Consider the following 14,930-nt stretch of genomic DNA (forward strand, 5'->3'; position numbering starts at 1 on the left):
CCCCCCCCCCCCCCTCCCTCCCTCTCTCTGTGTCCGACTGTAACACACAGCGTAGGCTACTGCATGGGCCCACTGGTTGCGTTGGAGAAGCGTGGTGACCCCCAGGCTGCCTGATCAATACGCCAGTTCCCACTCTACCTTTTAAATCTTGCGCACGGATCGATATTCGTATCGGAGCTGAAAGACGCAATAACCACACGGTCTCTATCCGGCTTTGCATTCAGCTCGGCCTGCTAGTAAAAGCTCTAAATTTAGAACACAGACAGGTATGATCGCTGGTGGGATGCAATACAGACGCAAAAGTGCACTCAGATGAGCAAGCATGAATGTTATCATGATTTCAGTGGATTAAACAAAACTGTAAAACCCTGATTCTACTTTGCCTTCACCCAGTCAAATGAACACATGTAAAACAAAAACTTCTACCTCCAATGCTGCCTCTGTGATACCCAGATGTGTTTCAACCCAACCATAAGCTTAAACTGTTCTGAGGAAATATTGATTGCTACTGGGAGGGAGATTGCTAACAGGGACCAGTATAGATAAGAACATATAGAGCATTTTATTGAAACTCAAAGTGAATGGGAATGCACTGTCAGAAGTCAGAACAATAGATATCCTAGCCCTGAAATATACCCCAGTTCTGCCTCTGACTTTCTCCTTATCCCGATGGATGTTACAGTGCAGCCCAGTCAATGCAACAACGTTAAATTAGCAGAATCACTACAGTGTCTTTACAGAGGAGACACGATGCATTGACTCTGTTAGTTATTATGTTTTACTTTAAAACGTTGAATCAACCATTTACTTGAATAGATAGATAGATAGATAGATAGATAGATAGATAGATAGATAGATAGACAGCCAGAAAGATAGATAGATAGATAGATAGATAGATAGATAATAGACAGACAGATATATATAACTATAGTATATAGCTGATATAATATCATATATAATAGTATCTTAACAGTATTATTTACATATGGATAGAAGTTAGATAGACACATAAATACATAGATAATAGACGATAGTATCTATGACTACGTAATATCAAGATAATATATATATATATATATACTACCTATCATATACACACATATCTGATTATACAGCTATAATACTATTATACAGATAGATGATAGATAATAGATATATAGATAGACAGACAGACAGACACAGACGTAGATAGATAGATGGATTAATGATAGATAGATGTAGACATACTGTTAGATAGATAGATAATAGTAAATAACAGATAGAAAGAACATTTTGTAGATAGATAGATAGATAGATAGATGAATGAGAAGATCGACCGAAGATAGATGGAGATAGATAGATAGATAGATAGATAGATAGCTAGATAGATAGATAGGTAGGTAGATCAGAGTAGAGGTAGATATAGTAGACCATGGAAGTAGATGATAGTCTAGATGGGAGGTAGTAACGATAGATAGTAATGATAGATGGTAGGTAGATAAAGATGAAGTAGCGATAGATAGATATGAGACTAGATAGATGGTAGTGAGAATAGATTAGATAGAGGTCTAGATAGATAGATAGGAGATAGAGTAGATAGAGAGATAGGTAGTAGAAGATAGATATAGATAGGTAGGTAGATAGATAGATAATATAGGTAGATGATAGATCTAGTAGGTAGTATGATAGATAGTAGTAGTATCGATAGATAGGGAGAGATTAAGATAGACTAGATAGAGTAGGGTAGATAGATCGCTAGATAGTGTAGTAAGATAGATAGAGGTAGAAGATAGAAGTAGATAGTATTAGATAGATAGAAGATAGTTATAGATAGTAGATAGATTTAGATAGATAGATAGATAGAATAGATAGACAGGTGATAGATAAATAGAAGAATAGTACGAGGAGTAGTAGCTGAGGCTGTGAGTGTCATTAATAGTGTAGCTCGCCTTTGTGTTTGCCTGGCTTTGCACTAGGAGATCAAACGGCTGTTTCCCCTCCCAACCCCCTCTCTCCCATCCCTCGTGCTCTCCCTGCTGCTTTTCTTCTCTTTCTCGTCTTCTTTTGCCTTTCTCTGCCTCCGCATTCTGCACTCATGACAATATGAATCTTTAACCTGGCCACAGGCAGAGGTTGATCGCTTGCCCCCCCCCCCCCCCCCCCACACACCACACACCAAAATAAAAAACTGGAGGATGAGGATGAATGAGAGCTGTTTCATGAAGTCAAACGATGCACACAGCCATTTTCGAGCCTCCCTGCTCTCTTACCAGACCCATGTTTTGCAACGCCCATCAAACTTGCTTGCGGCATGAAAGATTGACATCGGTCTGCTGTTTCTCATTCTGAAGAATCAAAGTGGACGAAATTGGGATGTGCAAAACTTTGTTCAGCCCGGCTTAAGTGCAAAAGCGGGAAAAGCAAAACTGACAAAAAAGAAGAAGAAAAAAGCCGGGAGAGGCCATTGATTGAGCGAGGGCAGGCAGGTTTGGGCTTTGTGTGAACAGCCAGATAGAGGCAGGGTAGTGAAAGGATCAATACCGACCTTAATAATTGATAAGTATAAGGGATACAGAGAGCAGGGGAAGAAAGAGAGAGTCAGAGAGCGGTGGTGTTAGAGCTTGTGGCAGCCTCTTGTAGGTAAGCAAAGCCAAGTCTGTGGTTAACGGCTGAAGACCACGCACCTAAACACACCACGGCACAGGAAGTGGTTTTGAAGAACGCATGTTTATGTCCCAAAACGTCATGTGAAATATCAACAACAAAAATCTAGGCTGGTGTAGACTTTCAGTGCTGAACCCCCCCCCCCCCCCCCCCCCCCCCCCCCCCCCCCCCCCCCCCCCCCCACGACCACCACCACCACCACCCCAATTATGAAGCAGGAAATGAAGTCTTTCTGTGACAAAAGAACAATATTTGAAGTGAAATCAGAGCACAAAGGCTTGCAATTAAGGACAAACATGAAAAGATCAGCGCTTAAGAGCATCTTACAGTAGGCAAAGAGCATTAGAGCGTCCAGTGGCCTATTGAGTCGTAGTAATGAGTGCTTTCTGCTCATGTCAGCGAATCCTCAAAGCAATCCAAGGTTGTGATGTCATTTGATTTTAAAGGTTGCAATGCTTTATGGGGTTTGTAATGCGCCTTTATGGAGGCACGCAAGCACATTTCACCCAGCATGTGTGCGTGCAAATGCTACAACATGCATGTGTGTGTGTGTGTGTGTGTGTGTGTGTGTGTGTGTGTGTGACTGGGTTATAGAGTGTGTCTGCACTATACATTGTTCAGGCTTATCTGACTCACTCTGAATCGGTATTGATTTCCTCTCCTCTGCTCTCTTCGGCTCTCTCTCTCTCTCTCTCTCTCTCTCGCTCTCTCCCTCCTTGCCTTCCTCCTTTCTCCCCCCTTCTTCTTTCTCTTCTGGCTCTGGACCAGCATCAGCAAAGCAGATCCTTTCGCCTTTCACCCTTATTTCATGTCGGCTTGCTGGTCGTCTCTCTCTGTAAGAGACAGAACTCACTTTGGCACACTGGAGTGGAATATGTTGACACTCTGCATGAAAGAGAGGAAGATGTCACAATAAATCCAATTCAATTTTATTTATCGTATCAATTCATAACAAGAGTTATCTCGAGACACTTTACAGATAGAGCAGGTCTAGACCCCACTCCAGAATTTACAAGGACCCAACAGTTCTAGCAGTTTCCTCCAGAGCAAGCAACAGTGCACATGTTGCAATAAAGCATGCAAGCAAAATATTTAAAAGGAACTTTCATGACATACAACTGATGCAATTGGATATTTGTGGCAGTTATGACCACAAAGCCCCCTTCTAATCACTCATATCTCACTAATTTAACATCACTAAAATACATGCAGGGCAGCAACATGGAGTTAAAAAATGGAATGTCTGTAATAATGCTATATGATTACATCCGTCCACTTTGCCTATTGAGTCTAATTTTCCTTAACTTGTCATGGCAATATTGACATAAATCTGTAATCAAGGCAGGCAGAGAATAATGTTTTTAGTTTGAGGCATCTCTTAACTGGAGTTCTTGATTTGAAACCCAGTAAATCTTCATTAATTGCCTCGTGACTGGAGTTAAATGTGTCTAATTATTCAAGATTTTTTTAATTCAAGAACTTTTTAACTTTAACTTTATTGACCCCAAGGAGAAATGTATCACACAGAAACGTGTTGCGTGAGTGTGTGTGTGTGTGTGTGTGTGTGTGTGTGTGTGTGTGTGTGTGCGTATAATTGCTTACACATCTGAGCAGAGAATCCTTTTACCGACACCTTATGAGTTCTAGTTCCACAGACGATTTATTTTATTAAAATGTGCGGCATAAGAAACACAATGGGGATTTCTTTTTTTAAAACGTAGACTGATATTTGATATTTTACACGTTTTGTTGTTTAGTTAAAAAAAAATGGCTTCATATTCTACAACTTCACACCATCAATAATCTCTCAAACAACATTTATGAGTAGCCTACAGCAGGCCGCAACAATGTTCCTCATCAAAGGAATAGCTGGAATGATAATACATATTCTGACCATTTAAATAAATACCTGGGCAAACAAAAACTAAAAATACCTTCGATTGAGGCTTCAATAAAACATCTCCATAAACAAAACCGCTGAATTTAAATCATCTTCGCTAATGGAAAAATGAGAAAAATTGAAAAATATTTCAAAACGCTGTCTCCGCATTTCTTTTAAAGCTTTCCCTCACTCGTTTTATTCTCTTTAATAAGAAAATAGATGCTCTCTGGATTTCACTGGCCAGTTCATTCGGAGTTGTTTTGGGGCAAATGAACCCCATTTGGTTGGGGGGGTGGTGGGGAGAGGAGAGGACTACAACCCCGTTATGGACTACAACCCGATATCTGATAGCTGTAAGCGACTGCCGATCACTCGCCAGTGACAGCACAGGACAACACGGGCTTCCCATTGACAATAAACGACAAAGCTCTCAAATAACCCACTCCTAATCCATTGAGAGTATTCTTCAGGACGGTTTGGAGTGTTTAATAGCGGGTTGGGGGAGGTGCGGGTGGGGTTGATGGTCCTCTTTCCCCTCCCCCCTATCCCTATCTGTCTCCTCTCTATCTTGTTACCCCACTTTTCTTAACGTGCCGATACATATCTATAATCAATACCGTACATCTGAAGTTGACAGGAGTATTGACGCCCAACTGTTTCTCGCCGCAGTAGTCCGTCCAGGTCGGGAGAGGGCCCGCCTCACCGGACACAAAGCCCGGTCTCATCCGTCCGTCCAGGCGTCGGCTAGCAGCAGCACGGTGCGGTTAGTTCACCGTCTGCCCCCCCCCCCCCCCCCCCCTCTACAACCTCACAACCCACACACCCACACACACACACACACACACACACCCACACACCCACTTTGTTAACCCTTCTGTTGTCCTCACCGGGTCAAAAAAATGATGGAAGTTTTGTGATCTTTGAAATTGTTGTCCCTTTTTCAGACTTTTTTTTGTTTTTGTTTTCACTAACACCACCTCCCTAGTTTTACTACTTTTGGGAATTCATGGTCAATAACCCTCATTGATATAGAATTATACCTAATATTTGAGTTAAAATGCAGAAATTAGGAATTATTTGGACTAATAGTAGATCAGAAGAATGAAAGTGATTAATTGGATTTGCAAAGAGCGTTGTGTGGAATCCAATCTATTTTTTTGTGGTAGTTTGGTCAAAAAGAAACCCATATTTCAGATATGGACATTTTTTAAAGGGGTCAGATTTGACTTGAGGACAACAGGAGGGTTAAGTATAGACACATAATGCACTCCTGCAACTATAAAGTCATAGATTTTTATTTATGTTGGTATTAGTCTGCCTTTTATCAGTCATATCAAACCTGCTTTTTCATTTCACAATTCACCACATCTTTGCATTTAGATTGACAGATTTACTGTAAGGACAGCTCCCATGTGAGAATCTTAAGTTACTCCTTCGTATTTAACGTTAAAAACACACCACACAGAGTGTCTTCAGACCAAATCCTAACTGGAGCCTGAAGTCAGCGTCATTTAGCCTCTTCCACTTCTAGTCTATTGTGTTTACTATAAATAATCACTAATGGAAATTTGAAATCCTCCTCTTCTGTCAAACATGTTTTTGTCTGATTGTTACCACTTGGATGTTTGAGCGTCACTGTGCGGGTTGATGTATGTGCAATGTTGACATCGTTCCTAATCATCTGCTGAAGGAAGACAGTATGATGAGCCAATCGTGGGTCAATATGCAAATATACAAGTTGGACGTGGAAACGTGAAAAGTTAGATGGACTCAGTGGAGTAGAAGACAACATATGTCTTGCTATAATATTTTAAAATGAAAAAATCCATGCTCATTCATAGATTTGGGATATTTCTATGGAGGAGAGAATGTCATTTTAAGAGTTTTTATATTTCTTAAAAAAAACACCTGCAAGGGGATTCCTTTAAATAACTTGGCTAAACATGAAAGATTGTCCAATCTAGCAGTTGGCTCATAGCTGCAGCTTTCTACCAAGCTAACACACGTACTGTGATACAACAGACAACCATCCTCCATAAGTGCACAGTCCTAGAGACAGTGGAAGGCAGAGTATAAGAAACACTTAAGATAAAGCTGAGTGGCTCTTAAAGAAGTCCCGAGTAAAATCTTAACATGCTGCACATCCTGTGATTTAATCTTTGGATCAGCAGGAGGTTGACATTAAGCAAAGTAGGCCTACCTTTCAATATCACTGACACCAGAACATGAGGAAGAGAAGACACAAGCAAGTGCCACTTGAGACTCCTGCTTGTCTCTTCAGAAAAGCCCATTTAGTAATGAGGCAACTAAAGATAGCCTACAACGCTGTGGTTCCTCGTCTCAAGAGAGCTCAATCTAATGAGCAGGTCCTGCTTTACGGTCCCCGTGGTCCCATTCATGGCTGTGAGAAGGGGGTCTCATTTGAAATGGATCGATTGATTATTTGAAATATGTATTGAACAGGCCCAGGCCTCGCGCTATCTCCTCGGTTCCACCTGGTCGCTCCGCTGACCTCAGAGCTGCAGTTTGAGCTGACGGAGGAGAACCAGAGTGGTGTTGGCATTGTAAAATAGCCGGTAGCACAAGTTGTTCGAAAACAAGCATTACATATTCAATTATCACTATATTAGCCCTAGCATTCAGTCATTACATTAGGGAGTATTGAGTTGGGTTTGAGACAGCACTTAGAGAGCCGCGAGGAGATTCTGGCATGGCTGGGCCTGAACCAATTGAATAAACGTTCCATGAAATGGTTCTGAAGTGTGGATCAATCAATAGGGGGGGGGGCTATCAATCTGAGGGCAAATTAAAACAATTGAGAAAAACAACAAGAGGGAAAGAGTTGAAGAAGTCCAGAAGGTATCTGTGCGGGCTCTTAGGGACAAACACATAACCTATACACTCTGCTGAGGAAAACATCTTAATTATGCTGTGCTTGCAGTATCAAAACATGAACAATGGCAAGTGAAACACATGCACGCTCACACACACACACACACACAGGCATGCATACACATGTGCACATGCATATTGATCCCCCTCCTCACAGTCAAATCTGTTTACTGCTGTTGTCTAAACCTGCTGAAAAGTCATCAATCATTTGCATATACACCACCTCCACACTGCAGCCAATCTTTACCCCCCCCCCCCACTCTCTCCCTCCTTCACTCCCCTCACTCTTTTCTTTTTGTCCTTCCTTTCTCTCCCACGCATGTGCATAAACACTCACAAGACTGGGAGGAATCTAATTCTTCGCGTTGTTTTGTTCCTTTTACGCACGCCAGGAGACCACGTCTCATGCACGCGCGCGCACACTTTTTGTAAAATGAAACAATAATTCGGGACGTATTATGAGAGACATTCTTTGGGCATCCTCCAGAGCTCTCAGGCACTCTTTCCCGCCACACGTCCTTTGTTCTTCCACAGATAAACAATTTCTTCTCCGTCTGTCTGCTGTCTGTCACAAAGCGCGCTCCCGGGCTATACGACCCAATGTGAGCGTTAGCACTCACACACACACACACACAAACACACACAAACAACACACACACACACACCACACACACACACACACACACACACACACACCCTCGGTCTCGCGGATCGATGAGGATCGATCGGGTGGGGAAGGGAGCCCTGATTACTGGACCACGTGTTCAGGAGAAAACCGCGGAAAATCGATCATTGCAGCTTTTTAGGGCAGCAGAACAGAACAGACTCCCTTCAGTCTCCACAGCTACAGCCAGCCTACTGATGGCGCATCCAGGCACGGCACACCACGTCTTTGTCAGCATTCCACATCACCACGCGCCTCCAGGTTCAACAAGACCCACAGACCCACAATGTAAACTATTTACCCACCATAACCCCCTTTGTGTACCATGAGACAAACTGAATAAAAATGAAACCTAATTTTAAGGTCTACTTCAGGCGGCCACGTGGTTTCAGTTCATTTCACTTTGAAAATCAACTTGTAGAGATTTGAAACTTGCTTGAAAAAGGTAATCCATGTCGATGAACAATTAGGTTTATTAATGTGTTTTTATTTCATGTTGGCTGCTGCAGATGTTAGCAGGGACCACAAAAAAAAACACTATCCTTTGTGTGGCATTCAAGGACAGTTGGACACTTGTTTTCATTTCTAGTGATCTCAAATCTCAGAGTGTTCTTCAACACACACACACACACACACACACACACACACACACACACACACACACACACCACACACCCCACCCACCACCACACACACACACACACACACACACACACACACACAAAGGAAGAGTTTTCTTTTTAAAATATGAACTTTGATAAGAACGTTGAGATAATGGTTTGCTATCAAGCAAGTTTTAGATTTTCTCAAGTTGATTGAATATTGAAAGATAAATGGAATAGGCGACCTGGAAGGTAAGAAATCCATCCAATTGCCTTTAGTGTACTTTGGCAAATAGCAATAATTTAAGATATGCAATATTCTAAAGGCTGAAACTTGCACAAGCAGGTATAGGCTAATGGCCATTAAAAATTCCATCTGGAACGCACTGATTTAGACGAGATTGAACGTCTTTTGAAAATTTCAAGGTGTTTTTCCTCATTGCTCTTCTTTCTGCCTTTCCATTCTCTCTTTTTTAGCCTTCATTCCCTCCCGTGACCCTCCCCTTTTGCTCCAAATGTGTTCATTTTTACCTGTATGATACAGTCATGATGCATATTTAAATTTTAACAGCAAGCTAAACACATCAAACTGAAAAATGACAACTCGCATACACAAAAACATGCATGCACTCAAACACCTGCATTGGCCCATTTTTATATCTTTTGCTTTTACTCTAATTGTCATTCTTAAATTCTAAAGCATTTCCCTTTATTGCAATAATCAGGTGTCTAATTAGGCATCCCACCCTTATCTTACAGCCATATGTTGCATTATTTGTTAGTTCCCCCCCAAATGTTGGGTTTTGTATTGTTTTGTAAGGATCCTAGAATATTTTGATGGTAATAAAACTCCTTCCTTTTGTTCTGTCCTCCCTCTTCCTTTCCTCTGTCCCTTCCCTTCCTGTCTCCAGCATGTAAACGCAAGGAGGAGGACCGAGGACGGGACCGGAACCAGGTGCCAAAGAAGCAGCGACTGGTCTTCACCGACCTGCAGCGTCGCACTTTGGTAGCCATCTTCAGAGAGAACCGCCGGCCCTCCAAGGAGATGCAGATCACCATCTCCCAGCAGCTGGGCCTGGAGCTCTCCACCGTCTCCAACTTCTTTATGAACTCACGCCGCCGCTGCACGGACCGCTGGGACACCGAGGAGCACAATCACGGGGTGCATGGCCACGTGCACACTCCTCATGGAAACAGCAACAACTCACCGATCCAACCTGGTACCTCCTGTGCAGCCACTTTCTCCAAGGCCTGACGTTGGCAGGACGGATGGTTGAACCCATGCACGGAGGATGGAGGGGGGGGGGGGGGGGGGGGGGGGGGATGTTTTTCACTAAAGCACTCCTGCAGAGCTACAGGGTGTTCAGCTTCAGACCACTGATCTGATTCATCTACTCAGAGTGCTGATGACTTGTGCAGATGAATCAGAGCTTCGGGTGTTTTTTTTCAATCTGAATGTTACTCTTAGGGGTTAACATGCATTTCAAATTGTGGTTCTTCAAACCAAAGATCCAGTAGCTTTAAAGATGCCATGAAAACAACCACATGTGGCTCTGAGTAAATCCAACTGAAAACCAAAGGAAATCCATCCATCCAATCCAAAACGCACTGTGGTTCTGTGTTAGGGAGGCCCTTAGGATCCTCTGCTGATTGTCAGGATGTAAACACACCAACAAAAAAAATCACTCATGACAGGGAACAGATAGCTTTGAGACAGGAAACCTTGAGCAGACGCACGTTGGTCTTCACAAATCAGCCAGAAATCAGACAGCGGGTGTGTCTGCTGGGCCGTGATCATTTCAGTAACAGACGCTGAGGCTGATTGAGAGGTACGTTTGTGTGTCAAGTGTCTGTTAGACGCTCTCGGCAGGTCCTTTGACCCGCTAACCACACCACTTTTCACCGCTCTGCATCACTGCAGGCGTGCGTGTGTGCGTGTGCACAATTCCTTGTGTTGCTCCTTGGGTGTAATTCCTCTGCAGTGATTCGGCCTGCTCCGCGTCAGAGTAACGGTGCCACCTGCTGTCCATTCAAACCACATCTGAACAGAGTGTGTGGGTGCACCTCATGTCTCCAGCAGGCCTAACTCAACACAGTGTAGCCTGCATTGTAGATTTCTATTAGGATAAAGATACCACTGCTCCATATAAGCGGGTGTGTAGCTCTTCAAACACCAAAAAACTGAGACACAATGATGATTGCTCACAAACCCTTTGATACACATTTGAATGTTTCTTAAGACTCGTTGTAGGGCAACATGGCCGTAGACCGTGTAGCCACGTGAGAGGTTATTTTCAGGTTTAAAAAAAAAGGAGAACAATCAAACAGGGATGACACACCCCACATTTTAAAAGTGTCATGCCCGAATGTAGGGAGTGAGGGAGAGGGGGGGGTCTGCACTGTTCTAGTGGCCAAACGCAGAGGTCAAATGTCACAATATGAGATCCTGAGTGCCAATGACGTTTGCCTCTTTATGATAATCAGAGAACAGGTGCAGCCCGCTCCGTCGCCATGCCCCCCCACAACCCCCCCGCCGTGTCTGGCCTGTGTCATCACAACCGTCAAATCGCGAGCACTACACGGACGCGTTGCCTAGTCCATACCTCAGAAAAACGTTGATGTGATCGATATGAATCACAATGAAAATGACTGTAAATAATATTTCATTTCGTTCCTCTTTCTCTCTCTTTCTCTTATCTATTCTCATCTACTCTCTTGCTGTTGTGTCTTTCTTTCATTTCTCCCTCCTTTAACTATTGATGCGGGTAATGCTAGCACCATAGACACACGGTTTCTCTCTCGTGACCAGTGTGCTATGTCGTGCTGAAACTACATGTAAAGAAGCACCTTGTCGACAAAATGTAAAAACTTAAAGATGAAAAAAAAGACAAATGAACACAGACTGACCCTATGCACAGACGAGGAAGGAATACCACAACTGTGCATATCTGGGAACACCTGTGTGATGGAGGGCCCACTTCCTCGATCTCTGAACGTTTGAGCCCTTTGAAGTGAACTGTCACTGCATTCCTCTGCTGATGGTGTTTTTGGTTACCATGGGAACCACCTCATTTCTTTGTGTCTTTTAAATATTTCTTTTTGCGTGGGCAAAGCCACTTGTTGTGTAGCATCTTCTAGCGGGAGATAATCATATTAGAGAGGAGACGCAGACAGGTGGGAGAAGGGTGGAGCAGGGGCATCAGGGGCCCATCACCGGACCGGAGGGGAACATTTAAGTGACGTTTCTTCATAGTTTGGCTTCTGCTTGTGCACTATACCAGACTCCCCGTTGGAGGTGTCATTTAAGACGTCTTCTAGAGTCTAGAAGGGAACCAAACTAGCTTTTTAGTGCAGATATTTGAAGCAAAGATGCAAATCAAAGAGTTAGCGATGGAAACAGTTGTGTGTGTGTGTGGCTACCTCACAGAATAGAGTGGACTGTGACACAGCCATCAACCACCGATACCAAAGATACTTCAAGCCTGCCGTGTTCACGCTGGACCTGGGACGTGCACACACATGCAAACACAACACACGTGCAAATACGTGCTTCTGAGTGCACATCCACACTTTCACAGAGCAGTCGTGCTGCGTGACAGACACACACACACAGGTGTTTGTCATGTGGGAAGAGTTGAGTGCCTTTTTCCTTCAACCAGGGGTTGGACTGCTCTGCACACACACACACACACACGCACACACACGGGCACATATGCACACACACACACACACACACACACACAGTGGGTGAAGGGGGAGCAGGAGGGTGCCCTCATGACATAAAAAAGCCACTTTTGTTGGATTTCAACTAGTGCTTTTTTACTTTTTTGAGAAAAAGAGATTGTCATTGGCCACCATTTTGTTTTGGTATGCTTTCACATGCTGGCGAGACAATGTCATCTCCAGTCAACTCCATGATACACACATGCGCACACACTCCCACCAGAGATATTTTTGTGTAATTTGTAACCAGAGTGTAGGTGTGTGTGTGTATCGGACTGTTTACAAAGCCCTCGAATCCCGGTCTGTCATTGGCTCACATCTAAAACTCTAACCTTTAGAACAACCAACCAATGATCAATCAGTGCAGAAATGATGAGACCTTTCAGCTCCAAAAGACACATAATGCCCCCCCCCGCCCATCCAACCCCTCTTTGCAGGTCCCTTCGTCCAGGGTAGCATCACAACGAGGCAGGCATGTGTAGACAATTCATCTCGATATACCTCAAATCTTTATTGTAAAGGCTAATATATAATATGTTTAGCGATGAGAGTGACATTGAAGTCACGGCAACATGATTGTCCCGTTTTTTTAAGGTTTGTTTTACGGAGTGTGTGCGGTACAAGCCGTCTCATGGTTTGACATCTTTTGTATTTATTGTTTGTAGGTTTGCACGTTGTCCTTTTTTGGAGTTGAAAGAAACAATAAAAGGAGGTGTGAGGTTAATTGAAGAGGTAGGAAAGGACATAATATATAATAATGTAGCCGTAGGGGAGGAAGAAATCAGCGACGAAAGCTTAAGAATACAAAGACAGATGTAGGAATTGAGAAAATTGTCAAAGATCAAGTAGAAAATGACATATCATCTGTTCGGCATCACTTATTTGGCTTAATTTGTGTTTGACAATTGTCTTCTGTGTGTGTTAAAGTGATTCCAATATTAAAAAAAAAAGAACCAACCAAGCACCTCTGTCATTAGGGTTGGGACGAGCGATTTCTTTTATGCATGGATACTATATAAATGTATATAAACCGCAGGATGAACTGTACCTCTAGGTGGAGAGGGGGAGAAACAGGGAAAAAAAACAACTGGGTTTCCAAGAACATGCTTTTTTTTGTGTTTTTCATGTGCTGTTTGGGTATTTGTATAAACTATGTGTGTTTGTATGTGTATCAGCTTCATCGCTGTGTGTCCTTCCTCCTGTTGTAACCCTTCCATTTGTGTAGAACTAGTCTCCCCACGTCCATGAATGTGTCTACCCTATTGTTTCATCACACAGGTGGTAGTGTGAGTTCCTCTGTTTTGTTCCTGTATCTCAGCTCATCCGTATTTAATCCAAATTCGATCGGCCTGGGTGTTTGTCTGCTTTATTGGAAGCACACACACACACACACACACACACACACACACACACACACACACAGCCAGGCAGCTGAAATACGGGTTTCTTCCAGTGCCTCGAAATGGCGTCATTTGCTTTTTCCCTTCGGACGGACCTCGCCGCTCTGGAAGCCCCAGTGTCGATGTTCTCTTCTCCCTCTTCCCTTACCCACCAATCAATCAGAACCAAGTGTCTTTGTGATGGTAGAAGACAATCAATTTCAAATAGCAGAGACAAAAAAAGAAAGAGGGGAGAGAGAGAAAGAGAGCGATGGAGGAGGGCAGGGAAAATGACTGGACAGGAGAAAGGGACAGGGAGGAAAGGAGAAAGGATGGCTCTCCGAGAAATCAGTGTGTGTATGTGTATGTGTGTGTGTGTGTGTGTGTGTGTGTGGTCACCTTTGACCTCTGCGGAGTGGCCTTTACGGTGGGGGTTGAGGCATCAAGGACAGGACCCTCCCCCGGCCACGATGGAGGCGATGACGGGTACTTGTTAAGTGGACATGTAAATCGAAGATGTTGATCAAACACACACACACACACACACACACACACACACACACACACAAACACACACACACACACACACACAAAGAGTTTTCCTCTGATCTTCATCTCCCTGAGATCTTCATCTCCCTCCATCAGCCTGTGGAGGGAGATAATAACTGGAACAAATAATACACCAATCGAAAACCGGTATGGTTAAATTGTGTGTTTGGACTAAAACAAATAAAGAAACAAGCAATTGGCTGACTCACTTCCTTTTCTGTGTGATGCTGTCTTACTGTGGTGCTCTGTTGCCACCTGGTGGTGTCAAATAAAAGCAGGTGGACTCCCCTGTCCAGAAATGTACAGCATACATATCCATATCCAGGATTTATGAAGCACTGTCCCAAATCCGTACTACACATCAATAAGTACACTATGCTAATTACTAGCATACAAAAATATCAGCATACTTACACAATACACCATACATGCAATGTTGGATGTGAATCCAAGAGCCATCAACATGTTTTTTCTTAGATGTAATACTTATTTTTGTTTTCCAGCATATTTTTGAGGTGATCCATCACCACCACCCACACTTTCTTTAAATTTTTTTCCAGCTGTGAGCTTCTCATCCGTTTCTTTTTTTGCGTAGT

General features: G+C 43.2%; 1 protein-coding gene across 1 annotated transcript in view; it reads left to right on the top strand.

The window, feature by feature from the left end:
- The window catches only part of LOC116699052 (hepatocyte nuclear factor 6-like), a 16,082-nt gene extending 1,542 nt beyond the window's left edge, over positions 1 to 14,540 (top strand). Inside the window, exon 2 of the mRNA XM_032531431.1 lies at positions 9,595 to 14,540. Coding sequence (XP_032387322.1) covers positions 9,595 to 9,938 — 344 coding nt within the window. The 3' untranslated portion in view covers positions 9,939 to 14,540. The remainder of the gene's footprint in view (positions 1 to 9,594) is intronic.
- Positions 14,541 to 14,930: the final 390 nt, after the last annotated feature.

Source organism: Etheostoma spectabile, chromosome 12 (genome assembly GCF_008692095.1).
Source record: "Etheostoma spectabile isolate EspeVRDwgs_2016 chromosome 12, UIUC_Espe_1.0, whole genome shotgun sequence".
NCBI classification, from domain to species: domain Eukaryota; kingdom Metazoa; phylum Chordata; class Actinopteri; order Perciformes; family Percidae; genus Etheostoma; species Etheostoma spectabile.